At 34.4% G+C, this 15,813-nt stretch overlaps 2 protein-coding genes across 2 annotated transcripts; both read right to left on the reverse strand.

The window, feature by feature from the left end:
* Positions 1 to 1,070: 1,070 nt before the first annotated feature.
* LOC122591785 (TMV resistance protein N-like) lies at positions 1,071 to 3,491 on the reverse strand. The gene is made up of 2 exons (XM_043764024.1): positions 3,216 to 3,491; positions 1,071 to 1,898 (listed from the first exon to the last, which is right to left on the reverse strand). The coding sequence occupies exons 1-2, from the start codon at positions 3,489 to 3,491 to the stop codon at positions 1,071 to 1,073; spliced, it is 1,104 nt and encodes a 367-aa protein (XP_043619959.1).
* Positions 3,492 to 5,919: 2,428 nt separating this feature from the next.
* Positions 5,920 to 10,269, reverse strand: LOC122591786 (disease resistance protein RPV1-like). Its single transcript, XM_043764026.1, has 4 exons — positions 9,764 to 10,269; positions 8,059 to 9,202; positions 7,646 to 7,966; positions 5,920 to 6,411 (listed from the first exon to the last, which is right to left on the reverse strand). Exons 1-4 carry the CDS (start codon positions 10,243 to 10,245, stop codon positions 5,920 to 5,922), a joined length of 2,439 nt encoding a protein of 812 aa, XP_043619961.1. The 5' UTR covers positions 10,246 to 10,269.
* Positions 10,270 to 15,813: the final 5,544 nt, after the last annotated feature.

The raw sequence follows: 15,813 nt of genomic DNA on the forward strand, positions 1-15,813 counted from the left end.
TTTGAATAGTCTTTTTCATTACGCGTTATTATTATTACTCAATTATTATGTTTTTGGTCCCATTAAATTCAGACCTCTTTTCCAGGGAACCTACAAAGAAATTCTCATGTGGAAACACGTCAATGATCATCATTATGGTGTGTTTGGTCAGGGAAAAGACCTCTTTTTTTCCATTTTTGTTTTTTAAGAAAACACGGAAAACAAAAAACGCTTTTAAATTATAGTTTTCCAAAAATGTTTTCAATAAAAGCAGAAAGCACCGTTTTCCACTTTTATATGGAAATTTAGAAACACTTTTTTAATTGTTTTCTACTTTTCATTTTTCATTTTCTAAAATTTGAAAGTCTCAAGTTGTTTTCCATTATTTAGTTTTGTAAGCGTTTTTAAAACTATCATTTATTTTTTAGAGATGGAAAACCCCTTCCATTTTCTAAAAAATTAAGAATAGAAACTAGAAAACATTTTTCACAACTAAACAAACTAACGAGTATTCTACCTTTTTTTCCTCCCCCTTTCCAGAGTTTATGGCTCTTGGGCATTTCCATCTCAACAAGCTTATCTCCTTGAAATATTTTAGGTAAGTACCTATAAGGATATCCTTTCCAATGTAGAAATTGTAAATGGTTTGGAAGGTGGTATTTGGAAGTAAAATATTCATATACCCGCCTGGTATAAGATCTGAGATGTTTCAAATGGCCACCCAACGTAAAGAAAACATAGGTTCCTCATCTTTCTAAGACTTTGTGAAATTATAGCTGCATAGACACGCATATACGGCAGTTTTATACCTCTTATTGCTTCGGTACCCTATTATATAAAAAGAAAAATGACATGAAAAGTTTATCATAGCAATCATAAACATGGTATCTCCCATATAAAAAAATAAATTTGAACCTTACCATGTCTTCTTTTTAATATATGTTCAATTTCATCTTTAATCCATAGTAGCTTATGTCGCTCTGGCTCATCGGGATCCAACCTACGAACAGTATGCACTCCCATTTCTTCAATATGATCATGCATGTCCAACACCTTATCATCATCGTCATAATGATCATCACCGAAAGTTATCAAGGATTTCTGCGAACACTTAAACCAATCTGAGCATGAAATCCTAAACTTTCTAGTATTCTGATTGCTTTCTTCTCCGTTTCACCTTTCAATAGGCAACAAACACGTAGGAATATGTCTTTCTGATCCTCCTCTAGAGCATCATAGCTTATTTTCAATATTTTTAAGGTATCACCCCATGGAATATCTTTTAGTCTTTTTATGCCATCTTCCCATACAACTGTGGAACGAGCACGTAGGGATGAACTTAAAGTTTTGATGGTTAAAGGAAGACCAGCAGCATAGCGCAAAACCTCTTTAGATAGCTCTTCATAACCTTGAGCTGGATTCTCTGCTTTAAAAGCATACCTACTAAGGAGACGAATTGCATCCTCATCTGATAACGTACTAACATCATGAATATTGTGAACTCCATGAGCTTCCAATACTTGCTTATCTCTTGATGTAATGATGATTCTACTTCCTGGCCCAAACCAACTTGGTTCTGCTAACGCCTCAAGTTTCTTTACATCATTCACATCATTTACAACTACGACTTTTATACTAGGCATCCTCCTTTTCATCATACTACGCCCCTCAAAATCACTTGGCACGTCAATGCTTTGATCCCCAAACACAGAAGTAAGGATCAGTTTTTGCATATCCTGGAAACCCCTGGAGTCTTGTAAGCATTCTCTAACATTCTGAACAAAACTTTTACCATCAAATTGATTGGCTATCTGATCAAAAACTACACTTGCAAGAGTCGTCTTCCCCACACCACCCAGACCCGTGATTCCTATCATCCGAACGTCATCAACGCCAACTTGTGAAGTCAATTCTAAAGTCTAGTATCAAATAATAATAATAGAAAAAAACTTTAAGACGACCAAGTTGAGTTTAAATAATCTTTTTTCATAACGCGTTATAATTACTATATTAGTATGTTTTTAGCCCCATTCAGACCTCTTTTCCATGGAATCTGCCATATGATACGACCTACAAATAATTCTTAAGTTAAAACATCACTACCAGTCAAAAATTACCTTAGTTAACAAAAATAATTACTAGTACCAATGATATTCGGTCAATATCGATTTGCTACCGGTATAAGCATACCAGGAGGACTCAATATAATTAAAGTTTTCGCTTGACACACTGGCCATTGACAAAGGCTGCCCGTAGTTCCATGTTTTAGAGGCGATAAGGAGGGGCAAAATTTGGACTTTGCAGTTATATAGGCATTGTTTGGTGGTGTAAAACACCCTTTAATTTCAAGAAAAATTTTCCAAAAAAATACTAAAAAAATGATCGTATTGGAGTTCTAAGTTTTCTAATAAAATGAAAAACACCATTCTTCATTTTATAACATGAAATTGGAAAACAACATTTTGATGTTTTCCATTTTTCATATCCACAAAAGGGAATGCAATCTTCACAACACATCCCAAAAAGAATGAATGTCTTCCAAATCCTGCTCGAGATTACTGTGATCTGTTCCCTGCACAACTTTATCGCCAAACATGCTTCATTAGATGTGTTTCTTCATAGTTCTCTACTCCACATTAAAACTTTGGAAGTTGTAAAACGGGCTGGTAAAGTAACAGGTTAGGATACAAAGGTTTTAGTTGGGGTCAAGATAGGTCAGGCATCCAAAATTAACAGTAGTAGTTAATTAATGATTAAAAAATATATGTTGGACATCTTTCAACCTCTTTGACCCGTTTCATATTAAATACTTTCTGATTTACCTGTATGAACCATCAATCCAGGTGGATTATCCATCAATCTAGGATTCCAGCAATGTTGCCCTTACACATATCACCTACCCTTCCAGGTCTAAGTTTCACAGTCAGTAGTATCAAATCCACATTTAGAACTTCTTGTTAAGCTGTTTTGATAAAAGAAACCATCCGTTTGTCACTGTAACTAACTTGGAGTCCATATTTTCTCTTTACATTCATACTCGATGCAGATACTGATACCTTATTCCCATTAACAAATGTCTTTGAGTCAAGAGATCCTTTTTATAAGCTTCCCGTAAAACCACAGTTTGTGTCCTGATCTTGTTTGAAACATAAAAGATTCCCGGATGGTGCACCAACGCCTTATATATGGTGATATATATAAGGCAGGTACTGCCATTCTTGCACCTAAATTCTTACTTTCTTTTCTAAATCAAACCCTTTTGGTAAATTTGTTGGAAACTTAATGGGCATTTGCCTTTTAACACCATAACTTTCCTCCATTGTTTTTCTCTGCAACACTGAGGTTGCCAGATTATCTCTCCATGAGACCAATTCTAGACCGAACACTACAGAGCCCATTGAATTATTAGAACCCATTGAATTATTATCCATATTACAAATCTGAAAATACTCAGGAAATTCGGGAAGAAGTGTGAGGATAAAATCATGAGGCAAGCCAAGATCAAAACGCATCAGATTAATAATATCTAAAGGAAGCTTTTTTGCTCGTGTGAGCATTAAAAGTCAAACTAAAATGACAGCCACACGACAAAATTTTTAGGAAACAGGTGAGATATATATTAAACTTAACATATAATGAGTAAGTAGTAAACAATCCACACTATTGGATACCACAAATCAACAGACATAAAAGAAATCTTATTATAGGCAGAAGGGCAGTAACCATGCTACAACAAGCCCTAAGACTTTTACGAATTCTGGATTAATGAAAGATGAATACGAGAAACAATGGAAAGCCAGTAAATCAAAGACTCAAAGATTTGAGTCTGAAGTGAGGTCAAAGGGCAGAATAGTATTTAAAATTCGAGACAGAGTTTAGCAAAAAATTAAATTATTATTAGAGGTGGAAATTAGAATGGTTGGGTCCTTTCCAAACAGAAAACTTTGAAATATAGGTCACATGTGAAATGATTTAGGTCAACCCGTACAGCCAAACACCATTTTGTCAGGCAATTGTATCTAAACTAAAAAGGTAACAATGAAGTTAACTAAACACATAAATTGTTCCTGAAAATGTTTATGCTAAATTCAGGTCTACGTAACTTTGAAAGCCTGAATTCTGCATAAGCAGTGCTACCCGGTTAACTATTACAATTACATATCACAATGCTTATGTTTCAAAGAGCCAACTTTCTGAGCAAATATTAGTGATTCCTATTCACTACTAAAAAATAAAAAGTTGTTTAAAATCTCAAAATACCCCAATGACAAGCAAACTTATGGTAACATAAACACAAATTTATCTCTGGCTAAAACCGTTCTTTAAGTTCAATGAACCAACATGAACAAGTCGCGTTCTAGTTCGTTACAGCCCAAAATGGCAATATCTGACTACGTATAGGAAGATTCCAACTGCCCTGTTAAGCCACATTTATGCATCCAAACTTTTACAGAAATGGAAATATCTAAACAAATAAATAAGCTTCACAGACATTTTATCAAACAGTTGGTGGGCAAACATACACACAAAATTTTATAGAATTGGAAATATCTAATTGAAAGCATGCAAGTTTAATTCTTTGATGGTTTCCCACTTAAATAATCAAAAACCCATTTCAAATAAAGTAGCAACCAGCATCCTGGAGTTGTGTTGTGAACAAAATTTATAAATTACGAGTACAATATTTACCTTGACTAGGGAGACGTTCTGAATTTAGTACGGGAAATCCTTAATCTTCTCATACATATCTAAGTTTATGAAACGATATGGACCTGGCCCAGTTCCAAACCAAACATATCAGGTTCGTAAATAACAGTAATGGTTTTGATTCAAATTGGTTTTTTCAGAAACCGATTTTGGGAAGAAAAAGAAAAAAAGATATGTATAGCTCTATACAAGCGCATATTCAAATTGTATATTTCAAATATTATGAATGGAAATATGATGATTATACAATATTCCATTCGGATACAAACTTGTGACATACATACAGGACTTACCTTCGTTTATATTATCATGAAATATAATATTTCACCTCAGATAAGGTGTACTTGCAACTAATAATTCATAGTTTTACAAAGATATTTATTAAACTTCCTAGAGGATTTGATTGACAAACCTGCACAAGGTATAACCAGAAATAATAAAATACATACCTACATCATACATGTTAAGATCGATCGTAGTCAAAAGAGTAACAAAAATCAAATTTATATCAGCGAGAAATGTACAAGCGAAGAATGCTCGATCATCGGGAAGATTCTATATAACCTTCCAGCTATTTCTTAATAACCACAAGATCTTCCAATGGGAAATGCATTCTGGAAGATTATTTAACCTATCAGCTATATCTCTTACTTGTAACACTTGCAAACTTTGTAAACGTCGAAACTCATCAGGCAACTTCTCAAGCTGAAGGCAACTTCTCAAGCTGAAGGCAACGGGAGAGATTCAATATTTTCAAATGAGTCATGTTACAGATGCAGTCAGGAATATTCTGTAAGGATTTACAGTCCTTTAGGCTTAACTCCTCTAAACACTCCAATCTATCAAGGTCCTCGGGTAACTGCTTCAGGTTCCAACACCTTTCAAGGTAAAGTACTCTCAGATGATTCAACATCAAAATGCTATCTGGAAGTTGATTCATATATATAAATGACAAATGCAACTCCTCTAGATTCTTTAACTTCTCCAGCCAAGATTCATCGTTACTCCTCTTAAAACTGGTGATTGAAAGGACTCTAAGCGTTGCTAGCCGTTCAACAGGAACATAGAGTTCTTCAAAGTATTCACAAAGTTCAAGTCGCAACTGTTCCAAATTAGGGGTCAGCCCAAGGTTGAAGCTACGTAACTTATCGATACCACAGAGGGAGAGTTTAGTGAGTTTTTGACATTCAACAGGCATGACGAGTTCCTCTAAGTCTTCACATTTTTCAAGTTTCATATCTTCCAGATGCGCCCTGGGTTGAAGCTACGTAATTTCTTGATACCACAGAGGGTGAGGGCAGTGAGCTTTTGGCATTCAACAGGCATGACGAGTTCCTCTAAATCTTCACATTGTTCAACTGATAACACCTCCAGATTAGCGGCCAACCCAAGTTTCAAGCTACGCAACTTAGTATCAGAAAGGTAGAGGGACTCCAGACGTGATGGACATTCCCCATGCAATTGAAGTTCTCTTAAGGATATGCATCCGCCCAGCTCCAGCTTGTCAAGATTCTGACATTCATTGGAAATGGTGACTTTTTCTAAGGCTGTACAATTGGATAGGTCTAGCTTCTTTACATACAAACATTCATCAGAAATGTTGACTTCTACCAACTTTTCACATCCACGAAGAACTAATTTTTCAAGATTTGGAGTCATCCCAGCAGAGTCAAAGGTTTCTAGTTTAGAACCAGTAAGGTCAAGGAGCCTGAGTTTTGGAAGAACCTATCGAATGTAGAAAAAAAAAAGGTTAGTATAAAGTAATATATATATATATATATTGGGGGAAGGGAATATGAGGCTATTAGGCACCTAAGTTGGGTGAAAAACCCTTCCCATACCTTTTTTTAAACCATAAAAATCATAGGGGGCAAACATTTATTCAAAATATTAAAATATTGGTATGTGAAGGGTTTTTCACCCAAGTTGGGTGCGTAACAGCCTCATACTCACTTTTCTCATATATATATATATATATGAAGGGCTATTTAAGAACTCACAAATAAAAAAGAACGCGATAACAATTTTGGGCCACATATTTTCTCTATTTTTCTCTCTTTTCAATTAAATAAGAAAATTCTTCCAAATCATTCAAAATTCTTTCTCACAAATTGTAAATCGTTAGATCAAGAAAAAAGTATAGGTATTCTTAAAATTTCGTCATCTTTCATTAGAGATGCAATTCGATATATTTTTGACGACTTTTTAATTTTCGTCTTTCTTCCTTGTGCACCTACACATGTGTAAGATCTTTGTTTTCACATTTAAATTAGTAAATAACCATCTCTACACAACAATGAAGGTTAAAGGCGGAGCCTGCCAATCCATGGTGAAGCCATGGTGGCCAAGGGCAGAGCCCGTCAGTCCATGGCGGAGCCATAGCGGCTAAGGGCAGAGCCCGTTAGGTAGATCACCCATCACCGATCACCCCCTATGACCTATCACCCCTATGACCTATCACCCCCTATGACCTATCACCCCCTATGACCTATCACCCTCTATGACCTATCACACTATGACCTCTCACCCTCAATGACCTAACACCACCACCAGCTACCCTTTATGAATATCTTTAAAGGCAAAGCCCGTTCCGAATCACAATTTTCGTTCAACTTACACATGTGTAGGTTATGTGTAAGTATCAAAAAGAAAACAAAAAATAAAAAGTCGTCAAAAATATATCAAATTGCATCTCTAATGAAAGAGGACGAAATTTTAAGACTAGCCATACTGTTTGTTTCATCTAACGATTTACGATTTGTGAGATAAAACAATTTGAATGATTTAGATGAATTTTCTTATTTAATTAAAGAGAGAAAAAGGTATGGGAAATATGTGGCCCAAAATTGTTCTCGCGTTCTTTTTTAATAGTGAGTTCTCAAAATAACTCACCTCTATATATATATATATATATATAGCACCATGCAAATTAAACTAAACAAACTAACGAGTATTCTACCTTTTTTTCTCCCCCTTTCCAGAGTTGATGAATATGGCTAGAGGGCATTTCCATCTCAACAAGCTTATCTCCATGAAATGTTTTAGGTAAGTACCTAAAAGGATATCTTTTCCAATGTAGAAATTGTAAACTATTTGGAAGGTGGTATTTGGAAGTAAAATATTCATATACTCGCCTGCTATAAGATTGAGATTTTTCATAATATAGTATCCACCCCACCTGAAGAAAACATAGTCTACTCATCTTTCTAAGACTATGCAAAATTTTAGCTGGAGGGAGATCCGTTTCCAGCAGTTTTATACCTTTTATTGCTTCAGTACCCTGTTATAATTTACAAGAACTGACATGAACAGTTTATCATAACAAATATAAACATGCTATCTCTGGTATTATAAAATAAACTTGAACCTTACCATGTCTTTTTCTATTATATCTTCAATTTCATCTCTAATCCATAGTAGCTTATGTTGCTGAGGCTCAACAGGATGCAGATTACGAACAATATGCATTCCCATTTCTTCTATATGATCATGCATGTCCAGCTTCTTATCATCATCATAATCACAATCACAATCGTCACAGCGATGAGTAACATCACGGAGAGTAATTAAGGATTTCTTCTCTAGAACTCCTAAACCAAATTTAGCACGAAATCCTAAACTTTCTAGTATTCTAATTGCTCTCTTCTTCCTTTCGTCTTTCAATAGGCAAGCAACATGTAAAAATATCTCTTTCTGATCCTCTTCTAAAGCATCATAGCTTATTTTCAATATTTTCAAGGTATCACCCCATGGAACTGTTTCTAGTCTTGTGATACCATCTTCCCATTCTTGCACAGGACAACCATGAAGAGATGAACTTAAAGTTTTGATGGTTAAAGGAAGACCAGCAGCATATTTTACAACCTTTTTAGATAGCTCTTCATAACCCTCAGCTGGACACTCTGTTTTAAAAGCATACCTGCTAAGGAGACGAATTGCATCCTCATCTGATAACGTGCCAACATCATGAATATTGTGACTCTGAACTCCATGGGCTACCAATACTTGTCTATCCCTTGATGTAATGATGATTCTACTTCCTGGCCTAAACCAACTTGGTTCTGCTAACGCCTCAAGTTGCTTTGAATCATTCACGTCATCTAGAACTATAAGAACTTTTATACTAGGCATCCTCCTTTGCATCATACTACGCCCTTCAAAATCACTTGGCACATCAATGCTTTGATCGCCAAACATAGAAGTAAGGAGCCGTTGTTGCATATCCTGCAAACCCTTAGGGTCTTTTGAGCGTTCTCTAACATTCTGAACAAAGCTTTTGACATCAAACTGATTGGCTATCCGATTAAAAACTACACTTGCCAGAGTTGTCTTCCCCACCCCACCAAGACCCGTGATTCCTATCATCCGAACATCATCAAAGCCAACTTGTAAACTTAAAAGTAATTTCTCCACCCGGGTCATCATGCCCACTAAGTTTTCATTAATACTGAAATTGGCGAAATATGGCTTTTGTGATATGGCTTGAACAATTTTTTCGATGAACTGAACTTCATGCCTGTGTGTTGAAGAAGATTCAATAATGTTACTTACAATCTCTCATGACTCGTTAATTTTAATTGTATATAACTCCCCCATAACCCCCGTTACGCCGCCCCTAGGGGCGTTATGGGCCTAAGAAATTTCCTCCCTATCCAATTTTTAACGCCTTCATTTCACATGTCCCCATGCTCTTTCCTTCCTCCAAGTGTTCTTTCCTTCTCTTTCCGTTTCTTTATTTCTCGCTCTCTTTCTTAGGCTTTATGGGAAGGCCTCACTGCAAGGGGAAAGCCCCTTGAGTGACTAGACTCCACATATCAATATGCCATGAGTTTGGGGGGTTATGGACACCCCCACTCCCTTTAGCCTAACTATCAATAATATATAGTGATATATTATTAATATATATAGATTAAGAACCAACCATCAATAGATAGATTTGGTTTGGTCTTAGGTTCATATCCTAAGGGAAAATTTATTCTAAGGAAACGGTGTCTTTAGTCCTAAGAGCATTAAACTCAAATTTTCCGTAGATTAAGAATTGAAACATAAAATTAGAATATGAGACATAAGAGAATACCCATCACCGGTCTTGTCCAACTCCCACCCTTCCAGGGTCGCTGCTTCTGCCATAGCAGCCCTCCATCTCCCAGCAGCCTCGTTCTCTGAGTGTTTTGCGAATGCTTTTTCAACTGGCCCCTTTTGTTCGCGGACTTCGCTGGGTTTGACATGATAAAAGATCGGGAAAAAAGTTCCCTCCTCCGGGTTCTGGCATATTTCTAGGATCTCTACGAACTCGTTTAAGCACCAATAAGAATCTGCATATCTTTTGGAGAAAATAACGATGTGAAACTTGGAATCTTTGATGGCTTTGGGGAGCTCGTCACCGATCTTTTGCCCGACCTCGATGTCCTTATCATCTTTGAAAACAATAATGCCACTTTTCCGAAGAGCATGGTAAAGGTGATCAACAAAACTCGTACGCAAGTCTTTACCCCTGAAACTTATAAAAACGTCGTAAATGTAACCCTTTTCAACCGATGAAGTTGATGCCGATGCCATTGAGTTTAAGATGAGTCACCATATTTTTCTACATAATGGACTGATATGAGTGTGAAACGAGTGTGACGGCTGTTAAAAATAAAAAGGAAACCTAATTACAACTACCAGTGTTTTATTACTTGACACCTCCTACTTCTGTTTTTTACACATCATGTCCATCACTTTATCTTTTTGAAAATTAATCAATAATAATCCTCCAACTTTTTAAATTGACTAATGTTTATTTACATAATTAAAATTAAAATTATATATATGGAAGTAGTCTTCAAAGTTCACAAGAATATATGATTTACAGATTTCATTTTAATATGTTTTGAATTTTTGTTACAAATTTAAAAAATTTATCTAACTAAATGAAACAAGCCTTACATTAAGCAAGAATGAACAAGAAGTCTCATATGTGCGATTACCAATTCATTTAACTAATACTTTGATGTTAAGAATAAAACAAAAATTATACACAATATAATAATATACATTTCATCAAACAATGTATGTATATCAAAAAATAGAAAAATCAACTATAAAACATAATTTTGATTAAAATACAAACGTTAGATCAAAGTCACAATGAATAGCTAAAATATCGTTCTTTTTATATCATATAAACAAATCAGATCTACTAAATATTGAAAAAAACCTCATATCAAAAAAAAATATATATATATATATATATACAATTTTACGTATAAATGGTTACTTTTAAACATTTAGTACATTTTATTAGAAAAATGATACAATACAATCAAAATATATAAAAATAACCCTTATCTGAATTAAAATTCTATTTTTTTTATAGTCAATTTTTATTTTTTTTATATATTTTATAAGATTTTTTTTTATAACAAAAACAAATGATTTAAAGAAATTAAAATATTAAGATAGTAAATAGTTACCAATAATTTTTAAAAAACTATATATTAAAAGAATAAAGATGTCAAAAATTAACTGACTATGACCAATAGGTTATAGTAAAAACCAACTACGTTTTTGTATTATATTTGTTGATAACTTGATACTTTATCCAAATCATAATTTGTTATAGTACTTGTACAAATCAAGGGTACCTGGTAAAAAAGAAAATATTTATTTAAAATGTTATGTAGTTTGATGAGATGGATTTAAATGCATATAAAAAACAAAGAGCTAAATCTACCAAAAATCATGTTATGGTCATAATCATGTTTTTAGATACGTAATTTTGGCCAAATTGGTATAAAATTACACAGGGGAAAAGCCATAATTTACTCTAATTTTTTAACCAACAACATATGATATGACCTTTTTATTATCACCAAAAGAAGTCATCACGATACACAATTATGAACATAAGATAATTACACCATACTATATTACGACAAATCTATCTATTAAATTAAATGAAGCCGAAGTTGAAAACCACTCAAGACTCCCATTGCACCCTGCTGATTTTGGACTTCTACACTATTTTCAAACACTATATCGTCCATGTTTTTCCAGAGTTTCCAAAATGTCGCCACACAAAAAAAGATTGGGGGTGTTTGGCCTAGCTTTTTTTAGGAAGCTTTTAGCTTTTTTGCTTATTTTGAAAGAAAAAAGTCATTTTAAATATTTGTGTAGGCTTTTGAGTTTATGCCTTTTAGCTTTTATAAGCCACTTTTTGATAAACTAGAAATCAAAGTTTTTTAGCTTTTCTTCCTATTTTCTTTTCTTTTTCCTTTCAAAAGCCAAAAAGCTAATCCAAACACTACATAAAAGCTTATAAACTTAAAGCAAAAAAGCCAAAAGTCACTTATATTTTATAAGCATAAGCCAAAAAATATAAACCGGCGCAAACACCCCCTTAGAATTAAAAGGATCCAAGTTTGAACTTTTTTTAGTAGGGAAGAAACTAACGAATAAGAGATTACCCCATAAGTTCTAAAACATTGGGCCTTCCACATAATGTATTTTCTGGTTCTTGTGATTGACTCGTTGTTCTCCAAGAACAATTATACATCCTCTCCATTTCACACTAAAATCCTGGTCAAAAACCTGGTTCAATAACCCGAATTTCTGCTCATTCAATCAGACCTCTACTCTACGAAACCTGCCATATGATACGACCTCCAAGTAAATTCTTATGTGAAAAGTGAAAACACAATTACCGGCTCAAGTTACTCAATAAAGGGTTCGAAAATCAAGCTATGCTCTCTTCAAAACTTTATCGCCAAACATGGATTCATTAGTTATCTTTCTTCATATTGGCACGCTAATGGGTAAGTTTTGGCAGGGCACAGGCTTAACCGGTTAGGTCAGGCATCCAAAATTTGTAAATTTTCCCCAAATATGATATGTAACTGTCAAATATGATTCCAATATAATATTAGTTGATTAACAATCTAAATATTTTGTTAACGTGTATAAGGCGGTTCATGCATTAAAAATACATCTTCGTCATCTTTCAATTCATTTGACCCATTTCATATTAAGCATGGGTCTTGCTTTGGACTAATTTTTAAAAAATGACCAATTTGGTCAAAATATCCTTGGTAAATAGTTAAAAGTCACACGGATTTTGTTACTCCAATGGGGAATCGACACATGGACCATATAATCTCTTCACTATCTCTCTTTCTCCCAGTCTTTTTTCTTTTTCTCATTTTTTCTTATTCTTTTCTTTATCTCCCTTAACAAAACCTTGGATCTACCGTGGCCTTAAGTCGGTTATAACTTTTCTACAATATGCGGAAGTCCAAGATCTACCATCTGAGCTCCAAACTCCACTTTGAAAGCAAGTTTTTGAAGTCAACACTACCAATCGTTGGTGGTTGGTGGTCCCTATAGTTATATCACTATGATGTAGCATTTTATGTAACTATTTGGTTGAACCTATGACAATCTCCAACAACCATGACAGGGCTCTAAATATAGCCAAGTACACTCAATTGCTTGCTCCTAGTAGAACTGAAAATACTAAAAAATAGTTAGATTTTTAGGGTGTTTTTTTTTTGTTAAGGGAGATGAAGAGAAGAAAAAGGAGGGGGGATAAAGGAAGTTCATAAACAGAAATTGAAATAGGAGAGAGAAGGAGCGGCCACGTGTCATGTCATTATTGGTCTATTTTGTTTCCGTGTTATTATGTACGGTCTGCCACGGCTTTTTTTTTACTAAATTGGGAATTTTTGTAAAACATGTCCAAAGCAAGAACTCATGCTTCCAATATGACCAGATAAGTAAATATCCCTTCATATGTAGTTTCTAATTACATATTTGAACAACAATAATAATTTTTTAACTTTTGAATGTGAAAAATAATAGTAGGGGGGGTGTAATATGTACATGGGTTCTTATAGCATGACCTTAAAATAAAGGGATAATGGCACGTGAATGTAACCAACTATGACCAAAAGGTTATGTAATGTAACCAACTACTCGACTAGCTATGTAGTGTAACCAATTTTGTTCTTTGGGTTATGCAATATAAGCAACCGGATACAAAACAAGTTGCCGGTTACCACCTTTATTTTTATGGGATAATGGCACCGGAGTGTAACCAACTATGACCAAAAGGTTATGTAATGTAACCAACTACTCGACTAGCTATATAGTGTAACCACCTTTGTTTGTTGGGTTATGTAATGTAAGCAACCGGATGGGAAACAGGTTTTCGGTTACCACTTTCATTTTTATTCTTTTTTAATTAAAAAAAGGGGTCACGTGTCACATATATTAAGAATATATATTTACTAAATATTTATATATAAAAAATTATATTTAATGTGTGTATATATATACACCTCTTTTCTCTACAAAGTGTTAGAATATGAACACATAAATAACCATATAATCACGAGTAAGCGCAACGGAAGAAATCGAATCAAATATGCAATCAAATTAATTAACAAAGAATAAAATTGAGTCATGTACCTTATGCAAAGCTCCAATAAGATAATAATAATAATAATGATATTATTATTGCTTAGGGTTTAAAGCAAAACCCCTCTACGATCACACACTAGACACCCCGAATAACGTATGTTAGTACTCGATCACAAACCAAACAAACCTTTTGCTTGAACCTTAAACTTCAAAGTTGAAACCCCTCTTAGAAGAAGGAATTTCGGCCACTTCAAAGAAAGGAAGAAAAAAGAGAGAATTTGCTTATGTGAAAAAGTATATGAAAAACCAAGAATTAAGCCTCTATTTATAGGGCTTAATTAGGGTTAACATATCTTGGAAAATAAGCAACATAAAGGCTTAAATGAGCCTCTAATGTGTCGTCCCCCTACATGGGCTTTAGGTCCAAGTCCATTTTTCGATTTTCACATTTTAATCCTCCTCTTTAATCAATTAAATATAACTAACCCTTTAATTATGTGTAATTAATCATTTCGTGATCAAACTAATCAATATATTACTTTAATATATCAATTAATATTACCGAGTTACCGTGTTATTTCGTGTGACCCCGTAGGCTTAAATTATTCCCGAACATGCGATTTATAATAAAATGATCACACTCCAACACAAAGTACACCACATTGATCATGGTGGCGACGGTTTTGATTTTGAAGATTACGGCAACAAGCGACCTCTCTAGCTTTTCTACGAATCGACATGGTGAAACCATTTGTCTACGACGGTGAAGGAGAAAGTTATATAGATATAGATATATAGTGATAGATAGAAGAAGATATATTGATTGATGATGATATGGTGAATCGGGTAGGTTAATATATTTGGGTTTAAATTCTCATTGGGTTGTGTTCCATAGTTCGTGTGATAAAATGAAGAAGATAAACGAAGCAAAAGAAATGAATAATTCTATAACTTTATTTTTGTTAGTGGAATTACAAAGTTGGTTACACTACATAGCTAGTTGAGTAGTTGGTTACATCACATAACCTTTTGTTCATAGTTGGTTACACTACATAACCTTTTAGTCATAGTTGGTTACACTCCGGTGTCATTATCCTTAAGTTTATTTTTGGCTTAACCGGATGGAAACTTGAAGTAGCCGGTAGCTTACATGACATAACCCAAAAAACAAAGGTGGTTACACTACATAACTTGTCGAGTAGTTGATTACATTACATAACCTTTTGGTCATAGTTAGTTACACTCTGGTGCCGTTATCCCTAAAATAAAAAACCAAGTTTACATCAGTGAGAAATATAAACTATAGTAAAACAGCTAGTAGAGGTAATAATGCACAAATAACATAAATGTACTACAAGCCATAACGCACTCCAATCTATCCAGATCCTCGGGTAACTGCTTTAGGTTGCTACAATATCCAAGGTCAAGCTAAGTACTCTCAGTTTAGTAAGCTTTTAACATTCGACAGGCACATAGAGTCCTTCAAATTCTTCACAATCTTCAACTAATAACACCTCCAAATTAGGGGTCAGAGTTGAAGCTACATAGCTTTGTCTTGGAAAGGTAGAGGAACTTCAGACGTGATTGACATTCCCCATGCAATTGAAGTTCTACAAAAGATATGCATCCGCACAGATTCAGCTCGTCAAGATTCCGACATTCATTGGGAATGGTGAGTTTTTCTAAGGCTGTAGATTTGGATAGGTCTAGCTTCTTGAGATGCGAACA

The sequence above is a fragment of the Erigeron canadensis genome, chromosome 3 (genome assembly GCF_010389155.1).
Source record: "Erigeron canadensis isolate Cc75 chromosome 3, C_canadensis_v1, whole genome shotgun sequence".
Taxonomy (NCBI): domain Eukaryota; kingdom Viridiplantae; phylum Streptophyta; class Magnoliopsida; order Asterales; family Asteraceae; genus Erigeron; species Erigeron canadensis.